Source organism: Lutra lutra, chromosome 14, assembly GCF_902655055.1.
Source record: "Lutra lutra chromosome 14, mLutLut1.2, whole genome shotgun sequence".
Lineage (NCBI taxonomy): Eukaryota > Metazoa > Chordata > Mammalia > Carnivora > Mustelidae > Lutra > Lutra lutra.
This window is the reverse complement of record NC_062291.1, coordinates 79,750,429-79,769,638: the sequence shown is the minus strand read 5'-3', so window position 1 is coordinate 79,769,638 and position 19,210 is coordinate 79,750,429. Positions and strand designations below refer to the sequence as shown.

Sequence of the window (19,210 nt, the reverse complement as noted above, 5' to 3'; positions counted from 1 at the left end):
TCCCCTTTAGAGGAAATCTATAGACTAAGGAGTTCTGATATTTTTAATTCTTTCAAGGTGAAATGCCTTTGAGGATATAATCTTTTTATTTAAGATGTATTTACATCATTACCATTTAAACATCACAACCAAATAAACTGAAATATATGTACCTCTCAAAACCAGAATTATTTTTAAAAATAGAAAACAGGACAAGAAACTACACACACGCGCGCGCGCGCACACACGCACTCACACACACACACACACTTAAAATCACCACCGCGTTAACACTCTGCTCAAACATTTCAAGGCAACATACCAGTTCAGATTTGAAGTAGCCTATTGTGTTTTCATCCAATTGAAAATATCTTCTCTTCCAGTTTTTCATCTACCAGGGATGAACACAGACATAAGACTTCTGTTTCTAAGAATGTCAAATGTTAGCAGCCACTTAAATATTCTGATGAGCCCAAAATCAGAGATGTCAAGCCCTGAAAAACCTCACTACCCTCCCCTGAGGAGGACATACATGAAACTCCATCTCTTGCACTACTCGGGCCTTGAGCTCCTAAGTCAACGTTGGTGGCTAGCTTTCAGCTTGTACGATGTAATTTTATACTATGGTTTCATATTTTCAATACTCTAAAAGTTAAAAAGAAAAAAAGGCACTTCCCCACCCCCCAACCCCACAAAGTAAATGCCATCAAGAGCTCAAGAGCCAGCACAGGAAATGTTATTAAACCACATTAAGTTCTGTAAGATCTGTAAAATGCAAGAATCTTTCTCTAGGTACTTTATACTTAGTAGTAAAGCATCAAATACTTAACAAAGTGAACCCATTTGTACAAATATTTTTTTGTCACCGAAATACAGTTTTCATGCAAGCACTTCAACATCACTAAGGTTGTTATTTTGGACTTGGGAGTAAAACAAAAAGAAAGAAATGTCTCCCTAAAAGCCCTCATTAACACAAGTGAGTCATTGCCTGATGAGATTTCTGACTTTACCTGTAGACCTATGGTGACAGATTCTCAACCTTCCCCTTCATTTCCCTCGGCTTAAAGGTCAGTAGATTAGGGAGACAAGAACTTTTCCATGGCTGACCTAAGCTAATTAGAGTTGCCAGAAAGTGATGTGAAGTCAAATAAACTGCCAGTAAAATCTGAAGTATTTCTTTACTCATAGAATTTTTTTTTTAATTTTCAAACTTTAAAGTTTATTTTCTCATGAAATTCTAACGATCTGGTTCACATACAGAGTGACAAACTTTGGAAAAGTACTTTGGAACCTTAGAAATACTGGTAAATTTACTTGCTCTTCCTACACTGTCCCACCCATGGGTCTGGTTGGATGAGAGGATCTGGCTAACTAACCCTTACCAGCTCTTACTAAGGGCCAGGTGCTGTGTTAATACTATCTTAATTTACATCTTTCAAAAAAAAAAAAAAATCTCCAGATGGTAGGTTTTATAACCTAATTTTCCTTAAAAAGAAACTGAGAGACTGAAAGGTTAAGTAAGAAGATCAAGGTCACAGAAAATTCGACTGAGGTCAGCCCAACACCGAGTGAGTGAGCCTTCCCACACCCCACAGCCCTGCCTCCTCTCTTCCTGCTCCTCCCTGCTAGAGCTCTCTTTCTCTGACCCACTCACAAGGGAGGAAAAATCAATAGGAAAGCCTTCTGGGATAAGGTGTTAGGAAAGCGGATTTAAAATTAAAGGTCAGTGGTAATAAGCATTAATTTATCCAGCCACTCACAGACCAAGAAAATAACACTAAGTTATGAACGTACAGCCACCCCTATTCTATCTCCTGACTCCTCAGCCCACTGGTCTCTGACTTTGGGTCTTTCAAAAAACAAAGCACGTGGCTGGTATGTTGCGAGTTTGCTATCAAAGGACTCATTTTTCATTATTCCCATACATACCCCGTTAAGGTACTCACCACTGCTCCTTGCTTTACACAGTATCCAGCTTTGATGACTGCACTGTCTGGGGGTGGCTTAGGAGCAAAGTAGGGAAGGTGGCTTTGGGACCGCTTCAAATTATTTCTGTCAATACTTTCACCACACTCATTTACTTCTTCTTTCTAAAAAGAGGCAAGTACAGAAATTCTTTTCTTGCTTGTTTAGCTTCAAGGCACAGTTGTATTTTATGTTGTTATTCTAATAAAAAATCTTAAAATCTAATCTTAGTTCAGTTAGGAACACAAATTTTGAAGAGTTTCCTAAATAATTCGAGATACTTAATCATAACACTCACATCAGTAATAAAAACCATAGATTTCTATTTCTCTTATCTGCTCCCAGTGCTTTTTTTGGGGGGGTGGGAGGAGGTAGAGGGTGAAGGGGGTGAACCTTTGATTTTGAAATAATTACACACATTCACTAATATAGGAAGTTGTAAAAAAAAAAAAAATGTACAGGAGGTTATATATACCCTTCAGTTCCCCCAAGAGGGAAACTGTACAACTACACTACATTATCAAAACTGACACTGGAACATCCCACAAACTTCGTTCAGATTTCACCAGTTTTAACGCACTCATCCGTCTCTGTGTCTGGATCATTCTATGCAATTCTGTCACATGTAGCTTTGTGTAAAACCACCACAACAGTACACAGAGGTGTTTACCATTACAAGGGTCCCTTGGGCTACCCCTATAGAGTCCCTATGCCCAATCCCTTGGTAACCCCTAATTTGTTCTCCATCTCGATTATTCTGACAGTCAGGCAATGGGGTTTAATGGATCCTACATTATGTGACCTTATGAGATCAGAACCCTTCCCAGGAAGCTCGTCCAGGCTGCTCCCTGTATTACTAGTCTGTCCCTTCCTCCTGCTGAGTAGTGCTCATGGTCTGGACATACCATGGGCTGTTTAAGTCTTTGCCTGTTAAAGGGCATTTGAGTTGCTCCCAGTTTTGGACTATAGGAATAAAAGTGCTACGAACATTCGTGTACAGATTTATGTAAACATAAGTCTCCATTTCTCTGGGAGCAATGCCTAGGAGTACATATGCTGGGTTGTATAGTAATCACAAGCTTACTTTAATAGAAAACTGCCATGTTGCTTTTCAGAGCGGTCATACATTCCCACCAGCAATATAGGGGGGATGCAGCTTCTCCTCGTCCCTGCCAGCGGTCAGCATTTCTGTTACTCATATCTGAGCCATTCTGAGAGGTGTGCAGTAAGACCTCACTGCAGTCTTAATTTGCATTTCCCTACTGACTAATGACACTGAGAAGCCTTTCTAGAGCTCCTTTGCCACATGTCTGTCTTTTGTCTTTTGGTGAAATCTCTGTTCGTGAATTCTGCCCACTTCCTAGTTGGATTATTTTTTCACTGCTAAGTTTTGATAGTTCCTTGTATGTTCTCGATACAAGTGCCTTGTTGAATATGTGGCTTGCAAATATCTCCTCTTAGTGTGTAGCTTTCCTTGCATCCTGTTTCACAAAGCAAACATTTTCAATTTTGATGAGGTCCAATTTATCAATTTTTCCTTTGATGGACGACAGTTTTGCTGTCAAATCTAAAAACTCCTTGTCAGAAGATTTTCTCCTTGCTGGAGACAAACCACAAGAGACTGTGGACTCTGAGAAACAAACTGAGGGTTTTGGAGGGGCATGGGGTGGGGGGTTGGGTGAGCCTGGTGGTAGGGATTATGGAGGGCACATATTGCATGGAGCACTGTGTGTGGTGCAGAAACAATGAATTCTGGAACACTGAAAAGAAATAAAAGAAAAGAAAATAGAAAAAAAAAAGAATCTAAAAGTTCTGGAGGGTTTTTGTTTTGTTTTGTTTTACATGCCAAGTCCAGTGCTTTTAAAAAAAAGATCTAACTACACTTATGTTTTCATGGTCCCCAAAGCACTGGCTTCTATTTATAGTATGCAACATATTATAATCTAGAATCCCACATATCAACCAAACATGTATTTTGAAGAACTCTTAAATTTCAAGAGAAAAACCAATGCTCAAGTCTCATCTTGAGGAATTTTCAACCTTTATCCATTTAGACAGGTCGACAGCAAGAATTATGTACGTAAATTCTGTAATCCCAGCACGTAACTGCTACTAACCCAATAATCACTGAATAAATTAATCAAGCAAATGAGATTTATCATTTTCTTGATAATTTAACAATTAAGTGCTTTTATAATGAGTAAATACTTCATAAATTTAAAAAGCTGTATTACAAAAAGCAAAGTAAAAAAAAATTTTAATATGGCAGCTGCAATGGAATCTTAGAACGTGCTGAATACACCAAAATTAAAACACAACAAAATCTTAATTCTGTATAATATCAAAATAGCCAGAGATACAAACTACTATCTTAATACTGCTACAGACAAATTGTCTTACCACTTATATCAGCATAAGACGTAAGACAGGTGAAAGCAACTTAGTATAGTTTTATCTTAGATTAAAAATCTTAGAGATTAAAAATCATTACTTTTTTTAAAAGTACACATACAAACACAATATTAGCTTACACTTTTATCCAACTCTGGTGAAAAATGTAAGCTCCCACTAGAGCATGAATTTTTTTGTTCATTAATATACCCTTAATTTAGAATAAAGAAAGCACTAATTAACTAATGAGTTAAGACTCTCCACTGTCACCCTTCCCTGACACGAGACCTGAAAAATATGGCGCATAAAACAATTTACAAGGTTTATGAAGTGCCAAAGTCCTCTCAGTACAAACAGGCACGGAGACAAGGAAAGTGCCCAAAGTTGGTGACAGCAATCCATTACCTCTGGACCTGGAGTTTCTCAATAGCTGGTAATTCAATCTGTATTATAAATTCATTCACTCAACAGCAACACAAGAAATTTAAGGTCATTCAAAAGTTTTAATTTCATTCAAATTTTTTTTTATAAATTTCTATTCTTCATAATACCCAAATAAGATATGACTTAGCAGACTGGCACTTGTGTGATAGAACAGAGTCAAAATTCTAGTTTCTCTGTGTGGTTCATCTAGGTCAGGTTGCAGAAAAACAGGTTTAAAAAATATTCGCAAACTCTTTGATGTGGCATTTTATTCTAGGACTTCATCCTTTAAAAAACTATCCTCAATGTCTCCAAAGTTTATGCTACAAGAATGTGCATCATAGGGGGCACCTGCGTGGCTCAGTCGGTTAGGAATGTTCATCATAGCATTTATGGATAATGGAAAATACCTATTGGTCTCTGCCCCTGGTTCCAAGCACACAGCTCCGAAGATCCTTGTAAATTCCTAAATGATAAGCACTAGGAGCATCTCTTGTTCTAATGCAGTGGCTCTGGGTGGGCTCCTAGATAGGGGATGGGCTCCCGGATGGGGGCTGCTCACCAGAAAGACCAAGTCATGACTAGAACCTTGGGACTTTCAGACCCGCCTGCCATTCTCCAGAGAGAGGAGAGGGGCTAGAAACAGAGTTGATCATGCCTACATGATGAAGCCTGTATAAAAATCCCAAAAGTACATGGTTCAGAGAGCTTCTGGATTGGTGAACACTTGGGAGGTGCTAGGAGAGTCCCAAAGCGGGCACTGAGGCTTCACGCCCCTCTCATCTCTTCCATCTGGACGTTCATGTGCGTCCTTTATCATATCCTTTATAACAAACCAGCAAACAGCAAATACACTGCTTTCTTCTGTTCTGGGAGCCACTCTAGCAAATGACTCAAATCTGGACATGAAGTCACGGGAACATCCAATTTAAAGCCCATCAATCAGAAGCACAGGTAATAACCTGGACTTTTAACTTGCATCTGAAGGGATGCAGGGGGAGTCCTGGAGGACTGAGCCCTTAACCTGAGGATTCCAGGCTGAATGTCAAAACTGACTTACACCGTCGGACACCCAGCCAGCGTCGCAGAACCCCACACTTCCGATGCCAGCAGCATGCTGAGTGTGGTAGTGTGGGGGAGAAAGAATGGGCTTTTCCTACTCATACTGTTTACAAAAGGAAAAGGAACTCTATTCAACAACAGAGGATGTGTAAACTATGGTAAATTCATGGCAAAATGACTACAGTCATTAAAAGTGATGTAGAATAATACTTAATGACTTGGAAAATGTTTGAGATATAAGGGGGAAAAGCTGTTTACAAAGTATCTCCACTTCTGGCGACAAAAGCATAAAAGGAGAAAGGCTCAGAGAAAACATGAAAAGTGTTAAGTGTTGTGATCTGTGATTTCCAAATGTTTCATAATAAACACATACTTTTGAAATAAGAAACCAACACTAAGTTTTTAAAATTAATTAACTACTGTGTTAATTCAGTAAAGATGTTCTATTTTATAACACTAAAATCACTACGCAGTGGGTAAACCGTCACACAGTAGACTAACCAATGCATTACCTGAGTTGGGGTAATGATGGGCACACCGCCAACAATGTCCGTTCTGTAAGACACTTGCTTCTTCCCACATTCACTCTGGCGACTTAGGTTATCAGAATGAGGCTGTGAGTCTGACTGCTTTGGTACCTAAAATAATATGTAAATGAATCATTTTACAACTAGCATTATTTAGGAGACCCTCTTCTATCACAGAACATCCAACTAATCATCCACTTACATATAACTGACATACATGAAAACTACATGTGTGTGTGTGTGTGTGTGTGTGTGTACCCCTTTAAGTTCTCCACTAACGTTTCTGTTTCAGTAATACTTTACAAACACAGCCACCATATACTGAGTGTTTACTTCAGCAGCTACTACTTCATACCTTCTCCCACTTAATCCTTTGATCAACCCTATGCGCAGGGCGTGTATCTTCACTCTCTCAGTGAGAGAAGAGACGCTCAGAGGCACGAAGAAACACAGGTTTAGATCCTGGCTGTACAATGTTCTATTTAAGTTCGTGTAACTCTCTTGTACAGTCAACCACTATACTATACCTCCTGTTTATTACAGAACTTGACACTGGGTTATAGCTCTATGTTATCTCTCCCTGTCCGCCATTCCTGCCCCAGATTCTGCGGCACCCCTGAGCACAGGGATTGTGGCAAGTCAATCATTACCGTTAGAACAGTCTACTACTGAGAGTGGAGGAGGTATTCAGTAAACGGTGAAAGACTGACTCAGGGGATGAATCCAAAATCAGCAGGAAAAAAAGAGTAAGATACTTAAACTAGAAGTCAAAATGTTCAATATAACTTAAAGCTTACTGGAAATTTTTAAAAGAAATTCCAATACTTGTATCAATGATAAATCACTCACAAGTATCTCACTAAAGTGGACTCAAACAATCAAAGGCATCACAAATGTTTAACCTATGCTTCAGCTTTTCTTATGTGGCCTAATCCAGAAACAAAGTACTTGGCGAAGCACTAGTTCTATCAATAGACTGCTGCATGTTGTCTATCTTTGAATTATAGATTTTTCTTGGCTCTGAACAAAACGTAATAAAATATGCTTGGTACTGATGTGATGTTAAGCATGACAGTTAACCTTGCCACTGATTTAAAGGGCATTTGAGGATTCTGCAGTGTTTCAGAAACATCATGACAACTACTTCCAATAAGCACCGTAATTGTGATGTAAAAACATTTAAAATTAAGTAACCTGCCTGCCATACAGTTAATCCCTGTTAACAGGACACTGGCACAGCTCCAGGGGACAATAATCACATTGCAGTCAAAGACCCAAGCCATTTATTAATATGATTCCAGTGTGGTTTCTTAAGCTTTAACATTCATGAAGTATGAGCCAGGAACATTATTAAAACCTTCAGATTCCCAGGCTGCATACCCAGAAATTCTGACTTGTGAAGCCTCGGTGGTGTGACAAGGCTGCACTTTCAGCAGGAATTCCAGAGGTTTCTGAGATAGGTGCTTCAGAAACCAGCCTGAGAAACACTGCTGCCAGACCTGTGCTCTCCCACCGCGTCTGGGGAAGAGCAGGCGGACAGCGGTATCTGCAGACAAAGCTACACGAAATACTGGGTAAACATGCTCTACATGTGTCTAAGCGTATGCCAATCCACATAAATATGATTTATGGATATACTTTATGGATATAATTCATGGATATACCAACTTGTCTCTTGGTTGACTTCTGCAACTCTTTCCCTGTCTCTCTCCTTTAGAAATGCTTCCCCACAAGGCTCTCTCCCCAGGCCTCCGGCTATACTTACACTATGAGGCAGGTCACTGGCAGAAACCAAAGTGAGGGAAACAGGAAGAGAAATGAACCCTGCCACGGAATGCCTCCAGCATTCTTCTAAGAGGCTATACATTGGACTTTTTAAGGGCAACAGATAATGGCTAGAACTCTACTTGACAAGATTCACATAATGACATGATAGTGAAGGGGCGACAAAGGACACTACACACCCAGAAACAATCTAAGGAAGCCTATAATGTTTGAATGAGTGGTATCATGTATTTCAATTATGACAGATAAGATGGGACCAAGTTATCCCATTAAGAACAGAAAACAGCATCAGAAGAATTTAAAACCAAGAACTCAACACTCTTCTCAACTGTGTTAGTTGAAATGTGCTAAGAGGTGACCCAGGTGAAGTCAATCCTTCTTTTAAGAACTTGAGAGTTTTAGTCATACGTGGGCATTTCCTAAGAAAAACCTTTAATACCGGCCTAAAAATACATTGACACTTATACACTTATACTTTTCTATTTTTCTTTCAGAAATGATGGTGTATTAAAATCCCTTCTCTATGTTGCTAAGCCCCACTGCTTCTAATTTGTCCTGATAATAAAATAAATGCTAAGTATGGCATAATTCCAATGCTAGAGCTCAGTAATTCGATCTGTATTTTACAATAAAAATTATCTAAACTATGTGGTGAGCACTGAGTAACAAGCAGAACTTTCAAGTCAGTATGTTGTACACCTGAAACTAATGTAACATTTCATTACAATTTAAAAAAAATAAACTGTAGGGACACCTGGGTGGCTCAGTCGTTAAGGGTCTGCCTTTGGCTCAGGTCTCAGAATCCCAGGGTCTGGGGATCAAGTCCTACATTGGGCTCCTTGCTCAGCAGGGAGCCTGCTTCTCCCTCTGCCCCTTCCCTTGATCGTGCTCTCTCTCTCTCTTTCTCTCTCTCTTGCTCTCGCTGTCTCTGTGACAAGTAAATAAAATCCTTAAAAAGACAGTAATAAAAAATAAACTGTAAACATTCTCCTAAAACAAAAATATAAGCAGAATACCTACTCCTAAAAATTTTGAATATTAGTCTAAATTCAGCCATTAAAATAAACACGTTCAGGACTAACAAACCAGCCAACTACTAAACGAGAATCAGAAAAATGACCCCCCAGGCAGACAGTAAGTGTCAAAGACACTGGACGTGCTTGCTCTCGTTGCCCCTGACTCCCCGTCTCCTGCTTTCTGTCTGTCCTGCGGCTGCTTTCTGCGGGAACTCTGCATGTATTTTTAGGTGTTTGCTTGTGATCCTAACAGCAGAAAAAGAAAAGGGAGTCAGAGAACGAGGGATGAACAAATCGGAGAAAAACGACAGGGCTTACACACTAAAACCTCGAATGTTCAAACACAAATTACTGAGTACCCCTGAGGGTACTCAATAAGGGACCAGAGACCACCATGTTCATACTCTTACTGCTATAAATGAATAGTTATTTGAAAGTATACTTTAAAATTTGATTTTCCCAACTCCAGTCACTGATACTCCCCTCAGGGTTGGTTCCTCTAATACTGACTCTCTTTTCTTTTCAAATAAGGGGGAAATTTTTTTTAAATGGCAGCCACCATAAATTTTCACACAGATGTTAGCAAAGTAAGCCACAGACCAGGGTGTCAGAGGACAGTCCATTAAGATGACAGGTACTATAATTAGGAAGTAGTTTAATAATCACCATTCCCTTACCACGACCCCTTCACCATCCGTATTCTGAACCACATACTCCAAAACCTAATTATGAATTTTTTTCTAATTACGAATTTTTTAAAGTTTTAAGTTTATATGTCACATATACAGTTGACCAAAATGTCATTTGGAGAGATTCCACAGAAATGTAAACCACACATAACTAAAATGTATTTAATTTTTCCGAAGAAATATGTATGTAAATCACTGGCAATTTCCATAGGAAAGTATGACAAATTAGAGATTCCACACCCTAATACATTTATTTACATGTGTATTTATGCATATGACATTAAAATTGGCACGACTCTTTATTAAATAAAGATTATTTATTTATTTATTTGAGAGAGAGAAAGTGTGTGAGCAGAGGGAGGGGCAAATGGTGAGAATTTCAGGCATATTCCCCACTGAGCCTGACACAAGGCTCGATCTCAGGACCCCGAGATCAAGACCTGAGCCAAAACCAAGAGCTGGATCCTTGACAGACTGAGCCACCCAGGCGCCCCCTGGCAAGACTCTTTAGAGAAAAAAATTAAAGGTACCTCATGGAAGCATGGGAAATTCTCTCGTTGCTATCATGTAAGTTAAATGTTTATTTAAGATTGATCTTTAGTAAATACTATCACTTCTATATCACTTTAATTCACTGTAATATCACTATATTCATTTTGTTGACTGGCTACGGATTTCTGTACCTTTCATGTACTCCTATCTTCTAAATGTGAATTATAAAAACATGAATTATAAAAGAATATCAACTGATTTAGCTTAAAAACTATAAAAATTTCAACATGTAAAACAAAGCTGTAAAACCACAAAAGCTGGTATCAGCAGTCTTTATACTTTGGAACATTACCCAACCTCAGTTTCTCTTGCACTTGAACAAGCTTAACAGTGTCATCTGTACCAGATGGTTTCCCACCATTAATAAATTAGACACAGCAATTCAAGAACCCCCAAAATGGCAAAATCCTGAGACTATCCACTACTTTTTTCTTAAAGCACTAAGAAACCAGTGCTTCTTATTATTTTAAATTGCTATTGCAATGAATAAACTCAGTAAAGCTACTAGGTACTTTCCAAAAAAATTTTCACATTAAAAATATATATATATTGAATTAAAAACAATTAGTTAAGACCTTTGAAGAATATGTACTTGTGCATCAGCTCAAAAAAGTGCTTTCCTGAAACTGCACAAGCCTAAAATAACTTCTCCATGTACAGATCAGATGCACGGCGTGGGTGTTTCTGTCATGTGATAACAGGCTGTGCTGGTGCAAGACAAAAACTCTGACTTCACTGAGAACAGCTTTAGTTGTATTAACTCTTCATTGTGTTGTGATATAAATATGGAATCATTCATTTCAGACGGAAACTATCAAGTAATAACATATGGCAACTTTCAGAGCACATGTCTTTCGAGGGTTGAAGTCATTTAAGGTCAGTAAATAACTACACTTTAACAGAAACACACTTCAATTTAACAAACCTCACACAGGAACTCCTTCCAGATCCTTTCCATGCTGGCCTCTATGTGTTTCTCTACAAGTGTGTAAGGAGGAAAAAAGCCAGGAGAGGTAGGATCAGGGCACAGAACCTCTCTACTTGCCTATCATTGTGAGTAGTAAACGCTCTCAGAAAAGTTGGGTTTTTGCATTAGGAACAAAAGAGTAGGAAAGGGCTCTTTTTTCAGGAAGCAGTAAGGCACTGCTCTTCAGGGTCTGGCTCCAGAGTCAAATGGGCTGGGTTTGGCTCACCGCTCCACCACTTACCAGCTCTGAAACTGGTAAGCTTCTCAATCCTTCAAAGCTCACTGTTCCAGATAATTTGGGTAAAACCTGCAGGGCAGGGCCTGACACACTGCAGATAATCAATACACATTCCTGTTCATCAGAAAACCAAAAGGAGAAATGCAGGTGGCAAGCGGGAAGCTGGAGCACAGAAAAGGTGTGCAAGGACGGCAAGTCCCGAAATCAAGGAGGAAGAGGGATCCAGGCAGGTTTTAGAGCCTGAGACAGACTTCCGGGGCCATGTGGGTGGGCAGCACCCTCTGGCCGCCATAGCTCTCCAAATGCACTTCCTATCCCTGTGCCTCACTCCCACTCCCTCACCTCCGCTTCCTGCTCCTCTCTTGGAACTCTACCCTATGTGACAGCAATCCTGCCCATGGCCTGGAAGACAGGAAGGCCGACGCCCAGTAGCTGGGTCAGTGGCAGGAAGCCCCTTATCCTACTCAGGAAGAAAAAATATGCATTTTACCCTAGAAACATTACTGTATGCAGTGCTTAAAATCTACACTAATACACATCTTATTAGGTACATAATGGTTTCAAAAGGCATTTATGTATGGGCTATTTTTAAGAGCTGATAGTCACCTTGCACAAGGCAATGTATTCACATTATAAACACCTGTGTTTTAAACAAACTTGGAATACACAATCTGTTGGTAAACTAGAGACACTAAGCAGATATATTTTCAAAATGTAAAGATTATTTCCAGACATTAAAAATTAAAAAAAAAAAAAAAACAAATACTTACTGTAATTTTTATAGCTTTGTTCAACACATTTACCCATTCTACTAGGTCTTGCTGATCATTAGCTTGTAGGAAGTATTTCCTCATCCCTGCATTCATAACTGTTGAGAGAAAAAAATAAACTACAACACACGAAATTTTGCAATTGTTACATCTAAATTTATATTTGCAGCTACTTTCTGAAAAACCATGCTAGGTTCAATACTGTGACTCTCTTGGATTTGACAAGATCATATGTAATAATGCTTTTATCACTCAATAACATAGGTAAACCTCTTATCTTTAATGGCCATGTTTTTCATGAAATTGAAATACCACAATATATTTAGCCAATCCCCTAACGTTGGACATTTAGGCTATTTCTAATTTTTTAAAATCATATAAATTATCCCAATGAAACATCATGTATATGTATCTTTCCATACTTGAGTTACCAGTTCTATAGGATAAATTTCTTATCACAGATGTGTTGGGTCAAAAGGAATTCACCTTTAAAATTTTTATAGGTATTGGGCAACGTGTCTTCCCAAAAGGTTGAACCCATTTACATTCCTAACGACAGTGTATGCAAAGGCCTGTTTTGTCAAGTGCCCCACACCAGTCTTGACTATTAGCACCTATGCTAGTGAGGGACCTTGTATTCAACCCCAGGACTCTATGATATTGGAGCTGCAGTCTGTAGACAATATTTCCTACGACCCCTTGCCAGCTCGGGCCATGCTCTGCTAATGGGAGGTACTGAAGGGAGACTAGAAGGTGTGAGGGAGGTGGGGAGAGGGCACTTTCTCATAAGTTCCTGCTACCGCTGTCCTTCCACCAGCAGCAACACACACTAGCTACTGCTCAGACGCTTCCACCCTCTCTCTGCCAGCCCTGCAGACTCCCCAGACACCCCTCACTAGCTCCATCCTGGCCCCCTTCCTAAGTCCTAGGTTTAGGTGATACTACTACCTCTTCCCCTTTCATTTCTCCAGCCATGTGGGTGACAGTGGCCTTATATAGTTTCTAATGCCTAGGTTTATTCAGCATTCCCCTTTGTGCTCTTCCAGCCTTCCAACAAATGGGTAACCAATTCCCCAAAACAAATACCCCAGGGTTTGAAATACCTAATGCAGACTATTTTCCTGACTGGACTCTCACAAACACAGCAATCTTTGGCTACCTAACTGGTGAATAATCACATCTTGTTTAAATGTGAATTTCTTTGATTATTGAGACAAATTACTTTTTATGTTTCTTGGCCATTAGAATTTGTTTTCTGAGCTTTCTTTTCTTTACCCATATTTCTCCTGAGTGTTCACTTACTTTGTGTTGACTTGGAGAGCTTTTGTATTAATCATTTCTATTTTATTTCAAGTTCTTTTTCCCAGTCTGTTATTTGCCTTTTCACTTTGCCCATGGTATCTTTTATCTAACAGGAATATTCTACCAATCTTTTCTTTTTCCTGTAATGACTTGAGCTTTCACATATTTGAAAATCTCCCCAACTCAAGGTTATAAAAATAAACACCTTGATATTTTCAGCACTCTTTTATATCTATGTCTTTATATCTAAAATCTTAATACATTTGGAACTTTTTGTACAATTTAACTTACATATACCTGTTTAGTGACTATCTATTTGTATGAAGCAAAGCATACCAGCATACACAGTTGTCTACCAACTATCCCTGTCAACCCTTGAATTAAAGCTTATTAATTATATTTCATGTGCATTCATTTTTAAAAACATAAATATCATTCTAGGAGCTAATGCACTTCAACAGCTACACTGCTGCAATTCTGAACTATGAAAATAATTTCCAAAGTTACTTCTCAAATGCATAGGACTTTGAAATTAGAACTGAGACCAAGACACTAAACCAGAGCTTCCTTGAACTGAGATGAGAATCTAAGCAAGGAAGTCAGAAGTCCCTTGGGAAGTGCTGTACGACAACTGGTCTGGAAACTAAAGAAATTTAGAACACTGTAAGTCAGTGCTTTTATATCTTACTAGAGACTGGAGAAATTCTAAACGCCATTAGCATAAACTAAGATAAATGAGTAGCAGAGTAGGATATGTTAACACGCCGCTTTTATTTTTAATTTCTAACAATTGGCAAAGCACCCTTTTACAATCTTGTTCCAACTCGGGCTGAGGCTGAGTTCCCCCTACCTCCCCCAATGGCTTCTTCCCTCAACACTGTTCCAGGCATCTGCCCAGATCATCCGAAGAGTCTGAAAATCTGAGCACTTGGTACTACACTGTACCTGCTATAAAGCAAGCACTTAATACATCTATTTTTGAATGAATAACATTTATAGAAGAACTTCTTTTAAGGGAAAAGAGGCAAATACAACTCTCAAAAAGATTCTTAGCAAACCCTGCACTCCAAATAAAAATTCAGGTGCTATATTATTGTATATAGTGCATGGCAGGAAAGGGCATAATGATATGATGGGAGGGAGAAAAATCAGCCGGGAGTCACTCAGACCTGACCAGCTCATGCACTCAACTAGCAATGTCATCTTGCAAAACCCATGCAATCTCTCTGAGCCCCATTTTCTTCATCAATGAAATGGATGCAACCCACCCATTCATTGAGGGGTGGAAGTGAGAGATGTAAAGAAACTAGGACAGTACTTGGGACAAAACAGAGATCATCCTCTTCATCATTCTCCTCTGGAGATTTCCAGTAAGAACACACTGTGGAAAATGTAAAGCAAATTACTGGGAAGGGGCATATTAACAACACTGGGAGGGAGGTGGGGACAGAGAATGAACAAACACCAGAATAAAACAAAACTACACAAAAGCTGTAAGATGCCACGCTTTTAAATCAGGGGCTTTACAGTGTATGATGGCTCCAAACCAGACGCTGGTGTTCCCACTACCTCTTCACTTGAGTACTTCTTTATTTTATTTCAAAAAAAATTTTTTTTAAAGATTATGTATCTATTTATTTGACAGAGCACAAGTAGGCAGAGCAGCAGGCAGAGGGAGAGGGAGAAGCGGGCTCCCCACTGAGCAGGGAGCCTGATGTGGGACTCCATTCCAGGACTCTGGGATCATGACCTGACCCAAAAGCAGCCGCTTAACCACTGAGCCACCCAGGAGCCCCTTCATTTCAAATCTTCACCATCGAAGTGAACATACTGGATGCTCATGCAAACATGAGCCTGACTGCAAACAAATGTCCTCTCACAACCCAGGAGCAACCTGGGTTATGGTTCGAATGCAGTTACGGACCACATGGTGATGCGACGCTTTCCGCATGCCTTCCTTGTCAGTGTCTCTCTTCCCTCTGTTCTTTCTCTGTCCTCTTCCCTTAGTCAGATGGCAGATTACCTTAAAGGAACCTCTAATTTTCTCATTTCTCTCCTCTCATCTTTGTCTCTGCTCTACTTTTAGATTTTGACTTTTTCTTTTGAGTTTTGCCATTGTCTTGTGTCCCTTTTCCTATTTGACAGTTCTCTCTCCTCAAATGTCATGTAATCTCGGGCTGTCTATTCATACTTTCAAAAACAAGGTACTAAAAAACTGACTGGAAGCTCTCCTGAAGATTTGTAGGGTTGCTAACTGCTGGACTTTACTACACAACAAACTCCTTTAGTAGAAATGCCCAGATGTCAGTACCTACAGCTCTCCTGTCTAGGGTAGGCAGACTCCCATCCCTCTGTGCCTGGCTGCCCAGTGCTCCAGGACTAGACACAGGAAAAGGGTGCATTCAATGGGCAGATCTTCACTTAGTCCTCCTATCTTCAGTTTCATGCCTCAACCCTCTCCTTCTCCCCAAGCACAGAGCTTATTTCTTTTTTTTTTCCTTTTAAGTTTTTACTTATTTAAGTAATGTCTAGACCATCATGGGACTCGAACTCATGACCCCAAGATCAAGAGTCATGTGCTCCTCCGACAGAGCCAGCCAGGCACCCTTCACTGATTCTATTTCTAAACATAGTACACATGCCATTTCTTGCTGGGATGGTGGAAGGGAGGCTGCCTAAGCCAGATGGAAGCAGGGACCAGAGGCTATCCCACACAGACATCCAAACGTAGTCCCTGTTTCAGTCCCTCCTCTTGTTGACTCCCCAGAGAGCACCCAGAACCTAGCTCCAGCTGGAGTTGGCATGGGGGGCAGGACCCTGACAGGCCAGCTCTCCACTGGCCTTTGCTGCAACCTGCTAAGTTATTTTACGTTCCTCCGCGCACTTCCCATCTGTCTACACTGCAGATTACAGATGTCTGCCAGGTTCATCAAGATGATTGGAGTGTTTCTTGTTGTCACTTGTTTTTGAGCAATCTGAGGTGGAATAAAGGCAGGAGAGTCTTTCTGTTGCCATTCTGAATGGAAGTTCCGGCCTCTGCCTACTTCTCTGAAGGCTAGCATTTCAAGAATCTCTTTTCTGTCCCCTCTAGTAGTAAAGACTAATAAACTACTGGCAAAACAAAACTCTTAATCTTTGACTCCAAGGAAAATCACCCATTCTAAATACTCCAGTAACTGAACCTCACATCTATTGCTATATAATCCTATTCCTTCAAACCTCGGGTTTGAGATTTACATTAAAGACTTTCAGGAGTATATGCTTTACCCATTCTAAAACACAAAGTACTCTGTTACTCGACTTGCCCCCACTAGCTTTTCACTCACAAAGTCTGAGGTATTTTCCTATTTAGTAACCAAAATTATAAATTTGTAATAAAAACATAAATTTTTTTTAGTTTCTTAATGGTGATAGAAGCCTTACAGAGAGGGGCGCCTGGGTGGCTCAGTGGGCTGGGGCCTCTGCCTTCGGCTCAGGTCATAATCCCATAGTCCTAGGATCGAGCCCTGCATCGGGCTCTCTGCTCGGCAGGGAGCCTGCTTCCCTTTCTCTCTCTCTGCCTGCCTCTCTGCCTACTTGTGAACTCTGTCAAGTAAATAAATAAAATCTTAAAAAAAAAAAAAATTAAAAAGCTTTACAGAGGATTCTCTGAACAGTTACCTTACATCCTGCTCATATCCTGTTCTCTTGCTGGATGTACATGACTGCCACGAGCTGTTATCCCTCACACAATGCCTAAAGAAGAAACCTGCCCTTTACAAGCAAAAAAGAACAAGGAACATTAACATCAACTCTACCACAAGAAGCATCTACTCTCACGTAAAGCATGCCAGTTGGCCACTGTGAAATGTCTTCCCATCACTAGGTTCCACGAACATGCTGAGGGCACACCAGTTCCCCCAGCTTCAACTACGACCCGCCATCATCGCAGGTTCCAAATTCCTCCATTCCTGATCTTGAGGCTCTACCCAGTCCTCGATTATTACCACCACAACGTTTCCATCTGTTGTTTCCTCACCACACCACACTCCTCACCGAACATTTTACCCAACCCAGCTCTCCCTGACTCCTCATTTCTTTACTAGAAATGAACCTACCAGAAACCTCTCTCTTCCCGCACATCCAGTCACCAAGTCCCTTCACGTCTCCTGCTAGCGATGTCTGTCCTTCCTTCCACTGCCGCCACCCAGATTCAGTCCCTTAAGGACTGTAGTTTGGGAGCCACTGAACGAATCTACCTGCATCAACACTCTATCCATGCAGAAAACTTCCTTCACCTAATGTCAGCTTTCTAGACGCTAATTTCTCACCTCTCGTTTACACACACACGCACATGCACATGCACACACACATCATTTGTCAACATGTTATACCCGGACTCCCGCCTGCCCTTTTACTTTTTGGTCCGTCGCCATTCGTTCCCGGCAGCTTCACGGAGCGATCCGGCGCCCGCGCACACCATGCGCTTCTCCCGTGATGTCTCTGTCCCTGTGCCCCCACCGCACCCCCCTGGCTCCCCCATGGCAGAGGACGATCAAGGGTAGGTGGCCACTGACTCCAGGGTCTCCTCACCCCGTGTGGCTTCCCCTGACTCCCCAGTGAGGACGTGAAGCTCGTCTGTGGCTCTTTAACAGCCTGTACACTCCTCTCTCTGCTGACAGCAATCAACGCGATGGTCTGGGCGGCTACGGCGTCTGAGACAAGGAGCCTGTGAGGCTCTTAAGGGCGACGACTGCTTCTTGCTGCTCTCCCGGCCCCAGCGCCAAGCGGAGCGCGCGGCATTCACGGCTTGCTTCAGACATTCACTATTCGGACGAGACACCCTCGACTACCTCCGCCCCCAAGCTATAAACTCCTCAGCACCCACAAGCTGAAGACCAAGTCCTTTCCGTTATTTACACATTTATGATAGAAGAATACAAGGCAGAAAGGTAAGAATTACTGGAAGTCTCGCTGGCGGCGATCACTACACACGGCAGCTAACGACTGCATCCAAACAAGGGAGGCGCTGGGACTGGGCTGGACACAGGCGAGAGTCTTCAGGGGCAGGGGAGTTTTATTTCTTCATCTGGATGGTGGTTTCAAGGGAATTTCCCTTAGAATAATCCATTAACCCATAGGTTTGTGTGTGTGCTTTTCAGGGACTGTTTTCTTTTACAGCATAATGTAATTATATTAGCCAAACTTTAGTTAACAAACATCCGGAGAATGGCTACTTACCAAAACAGAACTCAGCCTTTGGCCTTAGCTTAGTTGCATCGCTAACCTAACAAAAAAGAGAAATGTGTCACTCCCTTCCTCATATGCGAGATAAGCAACTTTAAATGCTGCATGAACATGCACATGTATGATTTCCCAATAATAACATGGATCTAGCAAACAGATCTAAAATCAAACTTTTACGGCTACTGAAAAAGAACTGCAAGTTAAACACAGAATACGGCTCCCGACTGTGAGAGGTTTAAAACAAATGATACTTTCATGTTCTTTCTGAATATTTACTCAAAGGAAATGTGAAGACGTTGAAAGTAAACCATTAAAAGT

At 40.7% G+C, this 19,210-nt stretch overlaps 1 protein-coding gene across 7 annotated transcripts in view; it reads right to left on the bottom strand.

The window, feature by feature from the left end:
• Window positions 1–19,210, bottom strand: part of PLEKHA1 (pleckstrin homology domain containing A1) — a 56,169-nt gene that overhangs the window by 15,201 nt on the left and 21,758 nt on the right. For 5 of the 7 annotated variants that reach the window (XM_047702127.1, XM_047702128.1, XM_047702129.1 and 2 more), the window contains 5 exons: window positions 18,887–18,932; window positions 12,365–12,462; window positions 6,333–6,458; window positions 1,926–2,069; window positions 302–370 (listed from right to left, as the gene is read on the bottom strand). In XM_047702127.1, coding sequence (XP_047558083.1) covers window positions 302–370; window positions 1,926–2,069; window positions 6,333–6,458; window positions 12,365–12,462; window positions 18,887–18,932 — 483 coding nt within the window. The remainder of the gene's footprint in view (window positions 1–301; window positions 371–1,925; window positions 2,070–6,332; window positions 6,459–12,364; window positions 12,463–18,886; window positions 18,933–19,210) is intronic. The other 2 variants (XM_047702132.1, XM_047702130.1) reach the window with 2 other exon arrangements.